Here is an 18,856-nt window from a genome sequence, read left to right as displayed (position 1 = left end):
TTTTCCATGCAGCTAGGGCTTAGCTTATGGGTTTGACAGTAGGATTTCCTACTGTCAAAGTTAAATCGCACCGCACAAAAATCACGTTTTCGTGCAATGCAACAGAGAGGAAGGTTCCATAGGGAAACATGGGCTACAAAATCTCACGAGTCGCGTGCATATCGTGGGACCCTATACCCCTGATGACGCCAGAGTCCTGGTGAAACTACTTGGGGGAGCTGGTCCATTAGCACAGAGCCTCATGTAGTTTATCCTGCTAAAGCTCATCTCAGTCTTAGTTTATCTGGCCGCATTTATCACACGTGCTGGCAGATTTATGCATGTCACCAAGAGTTGTCCCAAATTGGAAACTCATCTCTGCTCAGTTGAATTAGTGTTTCAGTACCTCTTGTTGTTTCACCAGGAATGAGTCGATAAGATTCCTCTGGTCATTTACATCCAGTTCTTTCCTCTGGTTGGTGAAGGTCTCTCGGTTAAACTCATACAATACATTCATATTCTTGGCCAGCTTTTTTTTAATTGTGGAACACCAGCGCATCACAGATGGAAATGTGTTATATAACTGCAGTGAAAAAAATACATGAATGACTGTAAAAGAGCTTAAAAGCTTAAAGACGAAGAACACATTAGTACTGAATTTATTTTATTGTTCATTTGCTTCCTAATTGCAAAATAAATGTCTAAATCATCATTAAAACAAATGCCTACTATTTTTCTGCTGTACATAGTTGTCTGTCTGTGTTGGGTTTGGATAGGCTGGGGGAAGGAAATCTGGGTATTTGCACTGACCCTTTCAGATGTGGGTTGCACATGCACCCAACATGTCCAGGCAGGAGCAAAGGAATTATATGGACTTCCGCACTGCAGACAGGAAGGCATAGGATTCAGGTGAACAGCAGCAGAGAGAGGTAGGAGGCGCCACTAGTCATGGACAGTGACCATCACTGAAATACTCACCTATTAGGCTATGCATAAGCCACGGCCTAATATATCAGCCACAGGGACCTTTCTCATTCTTCTTGCTGCAATATTTAACTGTCCGCCCTTGGGAATATGTCACAGGATTGCTGGTGATGTCATGATAAGCGAAGCCCCTTCCCTTTGTTTTGATGACCTAGATGGTGCAGTGTACTGCGGCATCTAAGGGGTCACAATATGGTCTTCAATGTGCGACTTGTGAGGGTCCAATTCCTAGGAAACCCTCATTCACATGAGGGTGAGGTCCAAGTGAACAAAATAAATTCAACCTGTATCGCCATCAATATGTGGTCATCCGATCCCTAGGAAAACTCACTATTCAGCAGAGTGATTGGTTTGTGTCTGGTTTTACAGCACGGTATTATTCAAGTAAATGAAGCTACGCTACAAGACCATATATATCCACTTTGATAAGAGTGACGCTGTATTACGAACTCTCATCAAGGTGGATGCGATGCTTCAACAAAAACAGCGGCAACTTCTTTCTGCAGATTGTTGAAGAGCGTAAGGGACTGTTCACACGAAACAGAATATTCCGCAACAGTGTTGCGGAATGTGCCCTGCTGTGGAATGTTCAGCACCAAAATTTGTAGTGCTAATGTACAGATTTTGGTGTAGAATTTAACCCTTTGCAGTCCAATTTTGGATTCAGGGTTTCCTAGGGGGCTTTCTCTTTCTGCCATTTTACAATGGCCCCATCTGCTGGCTAGAGGCAGTATTGCAGTATGAGACATGCTGGATAGGCCCTTGACAACAGAGCGGCCAGTAATATACAGTAAGAATACCCTGCCTGACGTGTTCTGACATCAGAGCTGTACAGGCTTCAATCAGAATGTTGAAAGACGTTAGACAGTGGATTGGAAAGGGTTAAAATAGCAGAATCCTGCTGACAATTCTGCATCAAAATTTGCAGTTAGCAGTGCAGATTTTCATGCAAAATTCAGGGATGGCATATTCCGTGACACTGTTGCGGAATATTCCATGCCACATGATAGGTCCCAAAAGCTACCTTATCCCGGGCCATGAGTTGCCCGAATAATCGCTTAAATTAGTTATTTTCAGCAACTGTCAGCCCGTGTATTTATGGCAGCAGATAGGGCACTGAGCGAGAAGTTGCTCAGTTTTCGCTAGTCATTCCATTTCAGCTCACTGATAAGGAACGACTGCTGAGCAGATTCTTCCTCAGTGTTAACAGGAATTGCTCACTGTTTGAGCAACTGCCTGGTTAAAGTGAATGGAGGTGAGTAGGCCACAACGATACCCAGCCAGCTCTGCCTCCATTTATCTCAACAACTATCGCACATAGCAATAGTTCCTGGATCGCTGGTCGCTTTTGCGCCTGGCAGTGATCCATTGAAAAAGGGCCTTCAGGCTCTGAAGACGTGTTAAAAGCAGCAAAGATGAAGATAGATAGACTAATTGCCAAAGAGAATAAAACTAACCCTAAACTGTTCTTCAGCTATATAAATAGTAAAAAGATTAATACTGAAAATATTGGCCCTATAATAAATAATGTAGGAAAATATCTAAAGGGTGATGAGGAGAAAACAAATCAGTCACATAGTCTTTCTCCAGTGTATTCACAGAGGATAATGAAATGTCAGATGAGAGGCAGAATGATAAAGTAAACTCTCATCTAAATGTCACCAGTCTAACCCAGGAAGAAGTGCAGTGCCATAGACAAATCACTGGGTCAATGGCATAGACCTCCTGGTTTTAAGGGAATTAGGTAATGTGACAGACAGACCTTTGTTTCTTATATGTTTAGTGACGGGGTCTCTTCCACTGGATTAGTGTACAGCCAATGTGGTGCCAATACAAAAGTGAACCTGGAAGCTAGAGGCCGGTAAGTCTTACTTCTATTGTAGGCAAAATGTTTGAAGGGTTTCTAAGAGATACTATCCTGTAGTGCCTCAAGCAAAATGGCTGTATAACTCCATATCAGCATGGTTTATGAGGGGTCGCTCCTGTCAAACCAACCTGATCTGCTTCTACGAGGAGGTAAGGTCTAGATTTTTTTCAAGCGTTTGATACTGTGCCACATAAAAGGTTGGTATATAAAATGAGAATGCTTGGTCTGGGCGATAATGTGTGTAGTTAGGTAAGTTACTGGCTCAACGATAGAAAGCAGAGGGTGATTATAAATAGTGCCTACTCTGATTGAGTCACCATTACTAATAGGGTGCGATAGGGGGGCAGTTTTGGGCATGCTGCGATTTTCCACGATTTTCTGCGCGGAGACCTTTTAGGTTTCTCCTCTGCCCCCCCACGGCAGAATATCGCTAGTGATATACCGCCTTGGCTGCGGACAGGCAGCCTTACTAGACAACCAGTGTCAGGCAGCTGCTATCAAGGCAAGTAGGATCATGGGGTGCATCAAAAGAGGTCATGGGGCACATGATGAGAACATTGTTCTTCCTGTGTACAAGTCACTGGTCAGGGGACAACACAGAGATCTCTCCCATCATCTATTTATACCCAGGACTAGAAAAAGAAGGTTGTACCAGACGCACCAGTAGAAAACCCACTATGGGTCAGACCACGGTATGCAATAGCCAAAGGCGGGGGGGGATCCAAACCTTTGTCCCCTCAAGCAGTCTAAGTAGCAAAGAAAAGGCCTTTGGCAGCATCTAGCTTGAAAATGACCTTGCGGTTGAAACGTCGCTACATTTGTATTGTGATGAGATAATAAATTCCTTCTACATGTTGCACCTCTAAATGCTGCCATAGGTCTTTTCTTTGCTATTTATACCCAGGACTGTGACAAGGGGGCATCCTCTACGTCTAGAGGAAAGGAGGTTTCTACACTGGCATAGAAGGGAGTTCTTTACTGTAAGAGCAGTGAACCTGTGGAACTCTCTGCCTGAGATCATGGTTATGGCAAATTCGATAAGAGTACAAGAAGGGCTTGGATGCTTTTCTTGAGCGATACAATATCATATGTTATAATCATTAATAACTTCAAAAGGGTTGTTGTTCCAGATATTATTCCGATTGCTAGATTGGAGTCAGGAGGGAATTTTTTCCCCTTTAATGGAGAAAATTGGCTTCTACATCATTGGGGTGTGGCATAGGCTGGACTGGATGGACGTGTATTTTTCAGCCTTACATACTTTATTACTATGTTACTTCAATGGATATTTATCAGTGTTACAGTGAACCTCTTTAAATATAACATGGAGTTGAGCTGCTCACCACAGCCATTGGGTCTCCAAGTAATTTGGCATTTTCATTAAAAATCTTTAGAAGCTTCACAAGTGTGGGATCTTCATAAGGAAATCGATGACTCAGTAAGATGGAGACTATAATGTTGGCTACAGCAGCATTTATTGCCATGTGGTTATCAAAGGGTTTGCCTGGAAATATAAGGGTCAGAATATGTTAATTACATCATCTGAAGTATGTAAATATGTAAAATACAACATTTTCTAGTGTATTAAATAATTCCCGTTGCATTGATAGCCAAAAGGCAAGCACGCTGCCTCCGATAAAAGCTGAACCAGTGTCATGGCCTTTTGGCTAGCACTGCTGGCACAACAATTTTTCCATCAGCAAAGGTAAGGACATAACTACAATATTGGGTACAGAGCAGGGGCGTAACTAAAGGCTCATGGTGCAATACTTCATCTGTACCCGTACCCATACCTAAACTGTGCTGCCTACAGCTGCAAAACAATTTACATACATGATCTAAGCAGTTGGCATATATTTACATTCCACAACACTTCTGCTCGATTCACAACCTGATTGGTTGTGCGGGTTGGCTGATTTACAATTCCAGCAACCTGATTGGTTGTTTGGGTTGGCTGATTCACAGTGATTGGTTGTTTGGGTTGAATCGAGCAGAAGTGTTGTGGAATCTATATATATATAAAGACGAAAGCCCTCACTGACTCACTCACTGACTGACTCGCCACTAATTCTCTAACTTCCATATGTCGTAGAAACTTGAAATTTGGCAAAAGCATAGATTATCTCCAAAATAGGAAAAGTAAAGGGGTCCCAACTCGCTTATTCAATTCTAAGCGCAAAAGAATTAGCGTCCAAATTTTACGCACGTAATCTAATTCTCTCACTTCCAAATGTCATAGAAACTTAAAATTTGGCACGGGCATTCATTATGTCATAAATAGGAAAAGCTAATGGGTCCAAACTCAATTATTCAATTCTAAGCGCAAAAGAATTAGCGTCCAAATTTTATGTACGGAATCTAAATCTCTCACTTCCCGATGTCATAGAAACTTGAAATTTGGCACGAGCATTGAGTATGTCATAAATAGGAAAAGTTAATGGGTCCCAACTTGATCATTCAATTCTATGCGTGAAAGAATTAGCGTCCAAATTTTACGTGCAAAATCTAATTCTCTCACTTCCCGGTGTCATAGAACTTGAAATTTGGCACGGGCATTGATTATGTCATACATAAAAAAAGTTAATGGGTCCCAACTGGATTATTCAATTCTAAGCGCAAGAGAATTAGCGTCCAAATTTTACGTACGTAATCTAATTCTCTCACTTCCCGATGTCATAGAAATTTGAAATTTGGCACGTGCATTGATTATGTCATAATTAGGAAAAATTAATGGGTCCCAACTCGATTATTCAGTTCTAAGCGCAAAAGAATTAGCGTCCAAATTTGGCACGTGCATTGATTATGTCATAATTAGGAAAAATTAATGGGTCCCAAATCAATTATTCAATTCTAAGCGCAAAAGAATTAGTGTCCAAATTTTACGTACGGAATCTAAATCTCTCACTTCCCGATGTCATAGAAACTTGAAATTTGGCCGCGCATTGATTATGTCATAAATAGGAAAAGCTAATGGGTCCCAACTGGATTATTCAGTTCTAAGCGCAAATCATTTAGCGTCCAAATTTTACGTACGTTATCTAATTCTCTCACTTCCTGATGTCATAGAAATTTAAAATTTGGCAAGGGCATTAATTATGTCATAAATAGGAAAAGTTAATGGGTCCCAACTTGATTATTCAATTCTAAGCGCAAAAGAATTAGCGTCCAAATTTTATGTACGGAATCTAATTCTCTCACTTCCCGGTGTCATAGAAACTTGAAATTTGGCACGGGCATTGATTATGTCATAAATAGGAAAAGCTAATGGGTCCCAACTCGATTATTCAATTCTAAGCGCAAAAGAATTAGCGTCCAAATTTTACGTACGGAATCTAATTTTCTCACTTCCCGGTGTCATAGAAACTTGAAATTTGGCACGAGCATTGATTATGTCATAAATAGGAAAAGCTAATGGGTCCCAACTCAATTATTCAATTCTAAGCACAAAAGAATCAGTGTCCAAATTTTACGTATGTAATCTAATTTTCTTAATTCCCCATATCATAGAAACTTGAAGTTTGGCACAGGCATTGATTATGTCATAAATAGGAAAAGTTTATGGGTCCCAACTCGATTATTCAGTTCTAAGCGCAAAATAATTAGCGTCCAAATTTTACGTACGGAATCTAAATCTCTCACTTCCCGATGTCAAAGAAACTTGAAATTTGGCACGAGCATTGATTACGTCATAAATAGGAAAAGCTAATGGGTCCCAACTCGAATATTCAATTTTAAGCGCAAAAGAATTAGTGTCCAAATTTTACATACGTAATCAAATTCTCTCACTTCCCGATGTCATAGAAACTTGAAATTTGGCACGGGCATTGATTATGTCATAAATAGGAAAAGTTTATGGGTCCCAACTTGATTATTCAGTTCTAAGCGCAAAAGAATTAGCATCCAAATTTTACGTACGGAATCTAATTCTCTCACTTCCCGATGTCATAGAAACTTGAAATTTGGCACAAGCATTGATTATGTCATAAATAGGAAAAGCTAATGGGTCCCAACTCAATTATTCAATTCTAAGCACAAAAGAATCAGTGTCCAAATTTTACGTACGTAATCTAATTTTCTTAATTCCCCATATCATAGAAACTTGAAGTTTGGCACGGGCATTGATTATGTCATAAATAGGAAAAGTTTATGGGTCCCAACTCGATTATTCAGTTCTAAGCGCAAAAGAATTAGCGTCCAAATTTTATGTACGGAATCTAAATCTCTCACTTCCCGATGTCAAAGAAACTTGAAATTTGGCACGAGCATTGATTACGTCATAAATAGGAAAAGGTAATGGGTCCCAACTCGATTATTCAATTTTAAGCGCAAAAGAATTAGTGTCCAAATTTTACATACGTAATCTAATTCTCTCACTTCCCGATGTTATAGAAACGTGAAATTTGGCACGGGCATTGATTACGTCATAAATAGGAAAAGGTAATGGGTCCCAACTCGATTATTCAATTTTAAGCGCAAAAGAATTAGCGTCCAAATTTTACGTACGGAATCTATTTCTCTCACTTCCCGATGTCATAGAAACTTGAAATTTGGCACGGGCATTGATTATGTCATAAATAGGAAAAGTTTATGGGTCCCAACTTGATTATTCAGTTCTAAGCGCAAAAGAATTAGCATCCAAATTTTACGTACGTTATCTAATTCTCTCACTTCCTGATGTCATAGAAATTTAAAATTTGGCACGGGCATTGATTATGTCATAAATAGGAAAAGCTAATGGGTCCCAACTCGATTATTCAATTCTAAGCGTAAAAGAATTAGCGTCCAAATTTTACGTACGGAATCTAATTCTCTCACTTCCCGATGTCCTAGAAACTCGAAATTTGGCACGAGCATTGATGTCATAAATAGGAAAAGGTAATGGGTCCCAACTCGATTATTCAATTCTAAGCGCAAAAGAATTAGTGTCCAAATTTTATGTACGGAATCTAATTCTCTCACTTCCCGGTGTCATAGAAACGTGAAATTTGGCAAGGGCATTGATTATGTCATAAAAAGGAAAAGTTAATGGGTCCCAACTCAATTATTCAGTTCTAAGCACAAAAGAATTAGCGTCCAAATTTTACGTACGGAATCTAATTCTCTCACTTCCCGATGTCATAGAAACTTGAAATTTGGCACGGACATTGATTATGTCATAAATAGGAAAAGTTAATGGGTCCCAACTTGACTATTCAATTTTAAGCGCAAAAGAATTAGTGTCCAAATTTTATGTACGGAATCTAATTCTCTCACTTCCCGGTGTCATAGAAACGTGAAATTTGGCAAGGGCATTGATTATGTCATAAAAAGGAAAAGTTAATGGGTCCCAACTCAATTATTCAGTTCTAAGCACAAAAGAATTAGCGTCCAAATTTTATGTACGGAATCTAATTCTCTCACTTCCCGATGTCATAGAAACTTGAAATTTGGCACGGGCATTGATTATGTCATAAATAGGAAAAGGTAATGGGTCCCAACTCGATTATTCAATTTTAAGCGCAAAAGAATTAGCGTCCAAATTTTACATACGTAATCTAATTCTCTCACTTCCCGATGTCATAGAAACGTGAAATTCGGCATGGGCATTGATTATGTCATAAATAGGAAAGGTAAATGGGTCCCAACTCGATTATTTAATTCTAAACGCAAAAGAATTAGTTACCTCCATGTGGTGTTTCCTAGGTAACGCAAAGAACCATGCAAAATGGTGAACATATTTTTTTCCTCGGTATCTCTAAAGTAACCACGACTTCATAAGATTTTCCGTGTGAACACCAGATAAACACCAGTACTAAATTAACTAGGGCGAAGCCGGGTATATCAGCTAGTATAAATATATGCAGCCAGTTGGCATAAGCTTTAGATATATGACCGATTTCCTGGACTATGTGAAAATTTGTTTGTAGCCCCTTAGGCTGTGTTCATGTTTTTTATTGCATGTTTGAACCACAATTAGGCTACTCTTACACATCATACAGTTAAATGCCCGTTGAAACCAGCGGCATTTTAACGCAATTCCAAGCTGTGTTTTTGCATGCGCAGTACAACATTGAAAAGCACTTTTTAACACACCCTGTCATTGTTATGAGTGATGAGGTGCGTTAAAAAAGGCAAAAACGCAGTGATACAGAACAGACCATGCTCGAAAATCAGTGTTAGAAACACATGTCTGTGAGCTCTATTGAAATGGTAAAAAGTGGTAGGAGTGAGAGCAGCCTTACACTCACATCAAAAAACACATGTGGATTTAACCAATACAAGCATTTTGTTTTGCTTTTTAAACCGCATGCATGTTTTTGATCTGTTTTTTAATTGTATGTAAAGTGTGTAACCATATACAGGAAATACTGTTATACCAGCTGAACATATAATTATATATAGGAGTTATCCAGGTTAGGCTGTTTTCACACGGCCGAGAAAATCACGCAAGATTTGTGCGCTTCTATGACGCACGACTCTTTCACAAATATGAACCACAGTCTTTAGAATAGGTTCACACATGAAACAAATCGTGGCACATTCTATCTTTGGGCATGCCCTTGCATCACGCATTGTCTTCAATAGAGACGATGGCAGCATCGCACTACGTGCTAGGTACATGCGGTGTGAGGTTTTCCATTGAAAGCAATGGGAGAAACTCCGCGATGGAGGATCACTACTTCCCCGAAGTGATGCAAGGTGGTTTTGATATAAAGACACCTTGCATCTGCAGGGAAATCACATCTTGACGAGCGCGATAACGGGCCGCAAATCACAGTCCGATGTAGCGCTTGCCCGTGTGAAGTTAGCCTTTTGCCAGGATGGTCCTTATCAGTGTATACTTGAGATGTACATTCCCCTGTATACAATGTTATGGAGCATGCTGGTGTAACCTGGATATCGCATGTATATAATTATGTATGTACAGCTGGTATAAGTTATACCAGCTATACATACAAGATAACATGTGGTACATACCTTGTTGTACCGCATGCACTCCTCCTCTGCTCTCCTGTTCAGCTCCCAAAATTGTCAGTGCACCACCGGCCCGATTCAATCACACTGCCACCGGCGCACTGATAGACTGCAGTTGTGACCAATCGCAACTGCAGTCTATCAGTGGAAGGGAGGAGCATATGCCCGGGGAGTCTGTAGCCTGTAATTGGCTGCCAGCTCCAAGCTAACAGCCCTCCCCTCTTTCAATGCCACCCACAGCAGGCCCGCAGGCCACGGCAGTGGAACGGCATATGGCAGGGGGTCCCTGGGCCCCGATTCACGAGGTGGCTGGGTTGCAATTGCTACCCCTTGCTGTACGTTATTGGTACAGAGGTAACCCAGGTTCCGATGCCCGAGGTGGCCCAAATGTCCCTCCGACACCAGCATTACAAGTGGCACATGGTATGTGCGAGCCCTGTTCTAGATTTGTTTTGGGGCCCATGAGCTTCAAACTACACCTCTGACCAGGAGTCACCATGGTCAGACCTTTACTCATTGGACATCGATGGCATATAATAGCAACACCATCATTACAAATGCCATCAATGTCTGTAGTGAGAGTAATAAACCTTGAAAGAGTAGATGTTGGCACTTCTTTACAGTTTGATGCAAAGGTACCTTTACACAGAGCGATTAACACCAGAATTATAGCTAAAAACAGCAAATTCGAGCGATAATACTCCCATGTACATGCGTCTGCCTACAGGGCAGTAGGTGAGAAATCGCTCACCTGTCAAAGTTGCTTGGTTTTTAGTGGAGCAAAAAACAAGCTATTATCAGGCCGTGTAAACAGGAGACTCTCAATATTTAACTGACTCCTGCTTACTGTGAATGGAGATGGGCAGGCCGGAACGATCCCTAGCCCACTCTGCCTCCATTCATTTGAATGACTATCACTCCTGCTTATGAGCTTGATAGTCATCCCATCTAAAGGTGCCTTAAGGCATTCTCAAATTGTAATTGCCTGTGGAGAAAAAGTTCTGATAATCCGTTGCGGTGAAGAATATGGTCTAGAAGGTGTAGTTTAGCTTTAAACTATTGATGACCTATTTTCAGCATAGGCCATCAATAGTAGATTGGCAGAGGTCTGCCATCCGTGTACTCTGGCAATTATTTGTTCGCCGGGCTAGTGCCCTACTGTACGGAGTTTCTGTGTTGCAGTGTTGTGAATAGAGCTGCATGTTTCCGACATCTTAGCAGCTGCTAACAGTATCAGACTGGCCCTGCCAACAGCTGGTCATCAGAGAACCTCTACTGATATATTATTGATGGCCTTTTCTGAGGATGGGTCATCAATAGTCCCTATAATTTTGGCCCAGTTGGATAGTGTCACCTGTACTAGAAAAGTCTCATTAACGTCCCTGACCAAAGGAAGATTTTGTTTGTTTTTGGAAACAACGCCACTCTAGTCCAAAAGATGTCTCTGGGATTGCATCTCCTCCCCATTCAAGCAAAAGCAGATTCTTTTTTCTAATTTTGGGCAATTCCTTTGAGAAGAGCTTACAAACCTCATTCAGAGATTGTCTTGTGCATGAATCCAACTATTAGGTTGACTGCATAGTAAATATACTGATTTGATAGACTACTAACAAAATTTCACAGACAGACCAGAAGATCATCCACTAGTTGCAGGAACTCATGTGATAACAGAAATCAACCATAACAGGGAACATGACATCAGACATCACCATTTGAAAATAACCATGGAGCAGATCATGCAGACCTTAGCTGGATGGTTGACATTCAGAATTATCTTCTCTGGTGGGACTATTGTACTCCATGATACAATGGTCTCACTAGATGCCACTACTACTAAGTATAGTAAGTTTAACTCAAGAAGCACCACATGGAACCGTTCACCAACCTTCATAAGATCTGAACTTCTGGACCAAAAAATGACTTTCTTCAGTAATCCTATTTTCAATGGTTTCCTTCCCCATTCCAAAATCTCGAAGTGTCGAAAGAGTGAATCGTCTCATCACTTTCCAATTATCATTGTGAGCGAAAATAACTCCTGAGGACATGAGGGAAAAATAATAGACATACAAGATGGTGACCATTATTTTCCCTACAGATTATATAGTTAAAAATTCTCACAGATGGAAAATTTTTTCTTCCTTGGCCATTGAAGCCTGGCTGAGTGGTCATCTGCACAATGAATGGCACATGACCGCCAACCGGCTTCTTCTGAACTATTCTGAAAAGGGAGCTGCTGGAGTAGACAAATACATATTTTTCATTTATTTTACACCATTTTAAGCTTGTAAAAGTCCAGGAAAACTCCTTTAATTGTGCACATCTTGAGTCCATTAAAGCTAGCTACGGTATACGCTGCAGCAGTCAGAGAGAAGCTTACCATTGTAATCAAAGTAAAGAGCCCAGTGGTGAGGATGGAAGTGGTGGTGCTGGATTGGCAAGGGATCGGAGTTGAAACTTATTAGTTTTTGATGGGCCACTCTGAAAGAAACACATTTTTTCTTTCTGCCTCCCTAACCTGATTGCCTGTCGCACTTTGGAAGTCCCCTCTGTGTATTGCAGCCACTTCCATGCCTTGCAGCCCACTGTATGAAGGTGAGATTTTTAACTTTCACTTTCAAATCAATCCCATGATGCATCAGCATAACATTAGCTACAGGCTATACTATTTATGTCTGCTGGGAGGACAGTTTAATTTTCATTACCTTTTTATTCACCTAAATAAACTGCAGGGCATAAGTATACAGTCAGGAGGAGCTGTGACCTCCTCTCTTATAACTATGTGAAAGGAACTGTGTGATCATCAACAGTAACTGTAATAGAAGTGCCTGTGTGCGCCTATAGATAGTTTGCATGGTAAGGTATATGCAACAGCATCATACAGACTGAGAAACTGACTAGAAACTGAACACATAACTCCAAGAAAATCTGAGCTGCTCGGAATTGAGATCACATGACTATATGAGAAAAAAGCAGCTGGGATCTTCAGATATAAAGGAATAACCTACCAAGGTAAAACGAGCTCAAGCACTGTGCAATAAAAATAATATCTTAACTATGTGCTGTTGGTGGTAGGATTACACTATCAAATATCTATAGTTTTTCTGTTTTACTATCTTTTGTTGAACACAAGTTTGTGTTACCGATAAAAAAAAACATTTTTGAAATAGAACATGCTCTGTTTGTCCAAAACTGTAATGTCCTTTTTCTTGCAGAACGAATAGCTCTCATTCTAAGGCCTTAGTCACATGGGCGTTTTTCCCCGCGATTTGCCGATCGCATGACGGATGCGCATCCGCAAATCGCGTGACCGGGGCCGAAAAATCGCCCGAAAATACTGCTCCTAGCCGCGTTTCAATAGAAATGGGCCGGAGCTGTCCAGCGCATTGAATTCAATGGAGCCGGCAATACAGCCGGCTCCATTGAAAGCAATGCGCTGCGGGCGATCGCGGGATGAATTTTCGGGAAGGGCTTAAATATATAAGCCCTTACCTGCAATTCATTCAGAAATGTGTAAAAACAAAAAAAATATATATACTCCCCTTATCCCGGCAGACGGAGTTCAGCCGCGGCCGGCGGCAGTTCTCCTGAATGCTCTCTCTAGTATTCAGCAGCCGGGGATTTAAAATCCCCGCCTGCTGAATGAGCTGCCTCTGATTGGTCACAGCCTGACCAATCAGAGGCAGCTCTCACTCACACCCATTCATGAATTCATGTCCCGTCTGCCGGGACAAGGGGAGTATATTTTTTTATTTTTTTTTTTACACATTTCTGGTAGAATTGCAGGGAAGGGCTTATATATTTAAGCCCTTCCCGAAAATTCATCCCGCGCTCGCCGGCAGCCCATTGCTTTCAATGGAGCCGGCTGTATTGCCGGTTCCATTGAATTCAATGGGCAAACATCGTTCTTCTCTGCCACAGCTGTTACAGCTGTGGCAGAGAAGAATGATTTGTCTAGTATATGTTCTCAATGGGGTCGGCGCTGCTGCCGCCGGCCCCATTGAGCGCATATAGAGAAGAGAACAGGAATCGCAGATCGCAGATAGGTGCGATCTGCGATTTCTGTTCTATAATTTATCGGACGAGCGCATAAAAAGTGCTCATGTGTCCGATACCATTGCAAAGCAATGGTTTTAAAAAATCGCCGGGCGCATGCCCATGCGCAAGTCATGCGAAAAAACGCACGTCTGACTGAGCCCTAAGGCCTCTTTCACATGACTGTGTATGTTTTTATGCTCACCCTTTACGGCCCCTTTCCACTGGCAAAGAAATCTCACGTTTTTCATGCGATGCAAGAATGTGTGAAAACATATGATTATAACACGAATGAATTTCAATGGTTTCATTCTCATTCGCGATGTTTTCACTTCAGCGATGCTGCATGAAAAAAAAGAATTGCAGCATGTCCATTCTTTTTGCAATATCGCTCATTGAAAGCTGTGGCAACTGCAGCAGGGGATTCCTTGGATGTGAAATCCCAAGAGGCTGTCAAATTCAGGGGCTTCAAGTTGTTGTCAATGGGGCTTGCGGCAGTAGCGCCGGCCCATTGAAAACGTAGGAAGAAGATCGTGCTCCTCTGCCACTGCTGTGACTGTGGGACTCCCAGCGGGGATGAAGGAATCCCCTGCCACAGCTGTCACAGCAGTGGCAGAGGATCGCGATCTTCTCCCATTGCCTTCAATGGGGCTGGCACTACTGCTGCCCGATTGAAAGCATTGGGATGAAGAGAACCCCCACAGGGATGCTAGGCTGTTTTCACATGGAAATGCCTTGCATCTAGGGGTTTCCCATGTATCGCAAGAGCGATATTGGTTCGTGACTCATGATCCGATATTGCTCTCGCCTGTGAGCAGGAGGCCTTATGCCGTTAAAAATTGCATGAAAGACAAATAGCCGCGATTAAGTCCTGATCTTAATTAGCTTTTTCTCCTCCATTCACATGGCCAGCTGTGGTGTATCAGCGAAAAAATACGCTGCAGCGCAGAAATCCCTCGGTAGACAGAAATCCTTGGAATTACTTAAAATGCTTAAATATAAGCAGCTGTAATCTTTTTGCTGTGTTGGACACTGGAAAAATCCCTGCCCCTTTTTTCAGCTACGATCGAACTCTATGGGAGCTGCCAATGTATCTCGGCAAAAGATTGGGCAGGACCTATCTTTTCACGTGCCTTATAAAATCGGTTGTAAATGTGCTATTTTTCCTGATGCAATGTTATAATGCACCCAAAAATTGCTTATCTGAATGAATAAATTGGAATCCAATGCTTCAGATGGTGGCGATGTTTGAATGCAGCTCCAATAGCGGCATAAGACCTACACTGTAGAGGGAAGGAGGGATTTAAACAATTTCATTCTCTATTTTGACCCACCAGGTGAATAGAAGCTGCAATTTTCTGATTGCTTGTATAATACTTTGCAATGCTCAGTATAATAGGCAGATGCTTCTAGCAAACCTGGAGGCATGTGTTAGTCTGGCTGCCATGCAAACCCATCAGTATCTTGTAATTGTGTTTTCAGGCTCTGATGGGCTGACAGAGGGGGGAGGGGATCCTCTCAACCTCCCGAAATGCGGCAGTTGCTATTGCCAGTTGCATTTAAGGTGTTAGGCAGCTGGGATTTCAGGTAACTTTGATCCTGGCCTTGCAGAAGGAAATCAGCTTTATAGGAATCTGTTCAATTAAAAATGTAAAAAATACTAATGAAGCAATAAGAAGATATTTACCGTATCCTTTTGTTATTTCATGAAAAATTGGCACAATTGGTCTTCCTGAAAATTCATCAGCATGATTGACAAGGGCGTCTTTCACTGCCTCGTATCCACACAGTACAACAACTTCCTCTACTCCTAGTTTTATCGTGTATACCGGTCCATACGTCTTCGAGAGCTGCAAAATGAAGCGGGATGAAGCTATTATTTGGGGTCTAAAGCTGGAATGGCGCACATAAACTTATACTACGTTTGGCAGAGCTCTTAGTGAGCAGTGGAGCCCATTCAGAGTAGAACATTCCGTTTTGAGTGAAAGGTTCCTAAAAAAAAAAAAGGTATTATCAGGGTGTGGGTGATCGGCAGGTCGAGATTCATTAAACAATGCACGTTTGGAGCTGGTGACCACAGAAAACTTCGGACTCGAACACGCTGCTAGTGGTGGAGTGGGTATTACCAATTACAGACCAGATTCTGGGCCATACCTTGCATAACCGTCTCTATTGCATGAGTGTATCAGCCTCTGGATCTACTTTATACATCCAATAATTTGGAAGATGCATTCTTGCAATAAACAAACAGTCTGTTGCAAGTATTACTCAACGTGGACCTCCTATTCATGAACGTTTAATCAACAGGTCATTCAGCAGTCACAGTTCTTTGTAAAACAAACAGTCCGTGGTTCATGAAACTAATTAGTTCATGACTCCATTGCACAAAGGGTTTCTCTTGCTCTTAATTCTGGTAATTATGAGACACAAAGTGGCAGCAGACAAGCAATACAAGCAAAACAATCTTCATCTGTTCAAGGGTGCTCCATTGGGCAACAACTCCTTCCGCAGACCTCACAGGTTAGATAATGGTTCTTGTGTGCAGGCCATGTAAGGGGGCCTGGTACAGAGTCCCCACTGCCAACCGCTCTTCCCTTCTCACATCACTGCTGGTGTACTCTGCTCCGATGCGGTGCCAAAATTATGTTTTCTAGTGGCAGAAACTTCCCCAACATGTGGCCTCCTGACAGCCAATCACTAAAATAGTATAAATGTAATTTGCAAAAGGAGCTACAAGCAGTAACAATGGATGACCACCGGAGGTCTGTCAGACTGGGGTGTTTAGGGAACTCCAGTAAAATTCATTCTGCGGTCTCACAGCAAAATTACATGCAAATATTACCTAATTGCATTCAAACTTTTCCTGGCCCCCACATTCATCTTACATTTCAAGGGGAAGGTGACAGCATTTGTGTGCAGCCCTGTCTCTACTGAAGTATGTGCCACTGATGCAGCTGTAAGGGACTGGGGACCACTCCTGATTTAGGGCCCACCAGGGAATTCACCTGTTCCCCTGTGGGCCAGTCCAAGCTGGCATGGTAATGCCAAATAAATTGACAACTTTCTCTTTTTTACTACTCTTGAATATAACATAGAACTTTTGTAACCACTATCCAAAAATGTATAAAAACACTTGATCACCTCCAGGTTCTTCCAACCTTTTCTTACAGACTCAAATCCATGCTTTATCTGATTGAGATATCACATTGCCAAATACCCGGAGAAAATTGGTGGGGGGTTGGGTGAGATCCCTATCCAGGACCCTCATCTAACAGCTACAGCTAAAGGGCATTTTATATGGCCTAATGATTAAGCAAGAACAGCTTAAGGGCTCCTACCCGCTTGCATTTTTTTAACACTGCGATATCACTGTGTTTTTCTAACGTGATTGTCAATGAGACATTCTAATGTGAAAAACACATCGCACAAAAATCACAAAGCATAAACTTGCAATGGCTTTTTAACATTAGAAAGTCCCATTGACGATCACATTATAAAAAAATGTAGTGATATTGCAGCGTTAAAAAAAAACGCAAGTGTGTAGGAGCCCTTAGGAACGTTCTACTTCCCAATGATTTTGCCCTGTGAAGGTACTGCCGATCAACCAAAACTCTTGTTCATCAAGTGATCACATGTTTTATGCAGCATAATAAGTTATCATTGTTGGCAGCACATCTTCCAATGTGAATGGGGGAATATGCTGCTGCTGCTGATGAAACCCTATGAAGTGAAATGGTCGTTGGTCCCCCCATTGAGTCTGAATTGGCTTGTGTGAAGGCCCAGAAGGTGAGCACCAATCTCGATAATCAGCACTTGTTATCACTGGCAATTCTATACATGTAAAAGGAGCCTAGAAATGGCTATAAAGAGTTTCTTATTCCTGACGACCTACCATGTACTGTATGTGTACTCCATGGACAGTCCCATTCATTTAACTAAAAACTGTGTAATGCTTCATTTCACCTGTGGTGGCGCTGCAAGGAAATTAAACACTTATTATTGGGTTCCATTAGACATTACAGCTGATTGCTGAGGGTTTCATCTGCTGGTCCCCCTGATGAGCTTCCTATGATCTGACCCTTCTGTCAAAAGGGATAGTATTGTATAGAGTGGACAACTCCTTATTTACTCTCTATACTGTATGCAGCTTATTATATTCCCCTGCCTGCTGAACCCTTCAGGATACAATAGTCATACAATCTGAATGTTACCTGGTGAAGTGTTTGATATGGTTTCTTCAGGTCCAGAATGTGCAGATTTCCAATGATGGGTAGCGGTCTGGGTCCGGGGGGCAGATTATATTTACCACTTTTCCGTCCGTAGAAAAATAGGGCAACAAAAAGGCACAGAATGACAGACAGAACCAACGTGGTGGGATCAGAGAGGTCCATGGTGCCGGGAAAGGTTACTATGGAAAGACAAATATAAATATGATTGCATAATGTAGGTAACAGACAATATCCGATGTATGTAGAGAAACATGAGGACGTTCCTCATTAGATAGAACCCACTACAAAAGCATTTGGTTCAACATAGAACTGCAGATAAACCGACTATATTATCTAACTTAGTAAGTCATTAACAAAAATCTATCTCATATTGTTCCTCCTACCCAAGATCCTGCAATGATCCCAGTAAGATTTCTCTTTTAGTCCCTCCCAATGCTTAGATTGTGACTGGAAGGTAGACGGCGTCCAGCTTGTCAGCTTGAATTACCAGTTCTGATTCACATTGTATAAAACCAGAAGTGTAATCAGATAGTTATAGTTGAACTCTGACCAGATACTCAGCCATCTACAGGACTGAGGGTTCAGTAATGTTGCACCATCACAGTACAAATAGGATAAAGAAATGTAACTCGTTTATCAAATAACTGGTATATAACCGCTGGAATCCATTCAAATGCTGGCATTTGGGTTGGACAAATAAGTATAAAAGGCAACACAGCAGTCTAAAGTTCATCTTTCCTGCATTAGAGCACATTGTGTTATACCAAGATTCACCTTTATCACCTATCCCCAGGATGGGTAATAAAAGTTG

At 41.5% G+C, this 18,856-nt stretch overlaps 1 protein-coding gene and 1 long non-coding RNA gene across 2 annotated transcripts in view; one reads left to right on the top strand and one right to left on the bottom strand.

The window, feature by feature from the left end:
* LOC136621008 (uncharacterized) overlaps positions 1–685 on the top strand; it is a 52,078-nt gene extending 51,393 nt beyond the window's left edge. The window contains exon 4 of the long non-coding RNA XR_010791207.1: positions 404–685. This is a non-coding gene — a long non-coding RNA (uncharacterized lncRNA). The remainder of the gene's footprint in view (positions 1–403) is intronic.
* LOC136620967 (cytochrome P450 2K6-like) overlaps positions 1–18,856 on the bottom strand; it is a 41,872-nt gene that overhangs the window by 20,122 nt on the left and 2,894 nt on the right. Inside the window, exons 2-6 of the mRNA XM_066596106.1 lie at positions 18,028–18,224; positions 15,504–15,666; positions 11,670–11,819; positions 4,174–4,334; positions 386–562 (exon numbers count right to left, since the gene is read on the bottom strand). Of these exons, the coding sequence (XP_066452203.1) occupies positions 386–562; positions 4,174–4,334; positions 11,670–11,819; positions 15,504–15,666; positions 18,028–18,207 (831 nt within the window). The 5' untranslated portion in view covers positions 18,208–18,224. The remainder of the gene's footprint in view (positions 1–385; positions 563–4,173; positions 4,335–11,669; positions 11,820–15,503; positions 15,667–18,027; positions 18,225–18,856) is intronic.

Source organism: Eleutherodactylus coqui, chromosome 1 (genome assembly GCF_035609145.1).
Source record: "Eleutherodactylus coqui strain aEleCoq1 chromosome 1, aEleCoq1.hap1, whole genome shotgun sequence".
NCBI lineage: Eukaryota > Metazoa > Chordata > Amphibia > Anura > Eleutherodactylidae > Eleutherodactylus > Eleutherodactylus coqui.
This window is presented reverse-complemented; position numbering and strand designations above follow the sequence as displayed.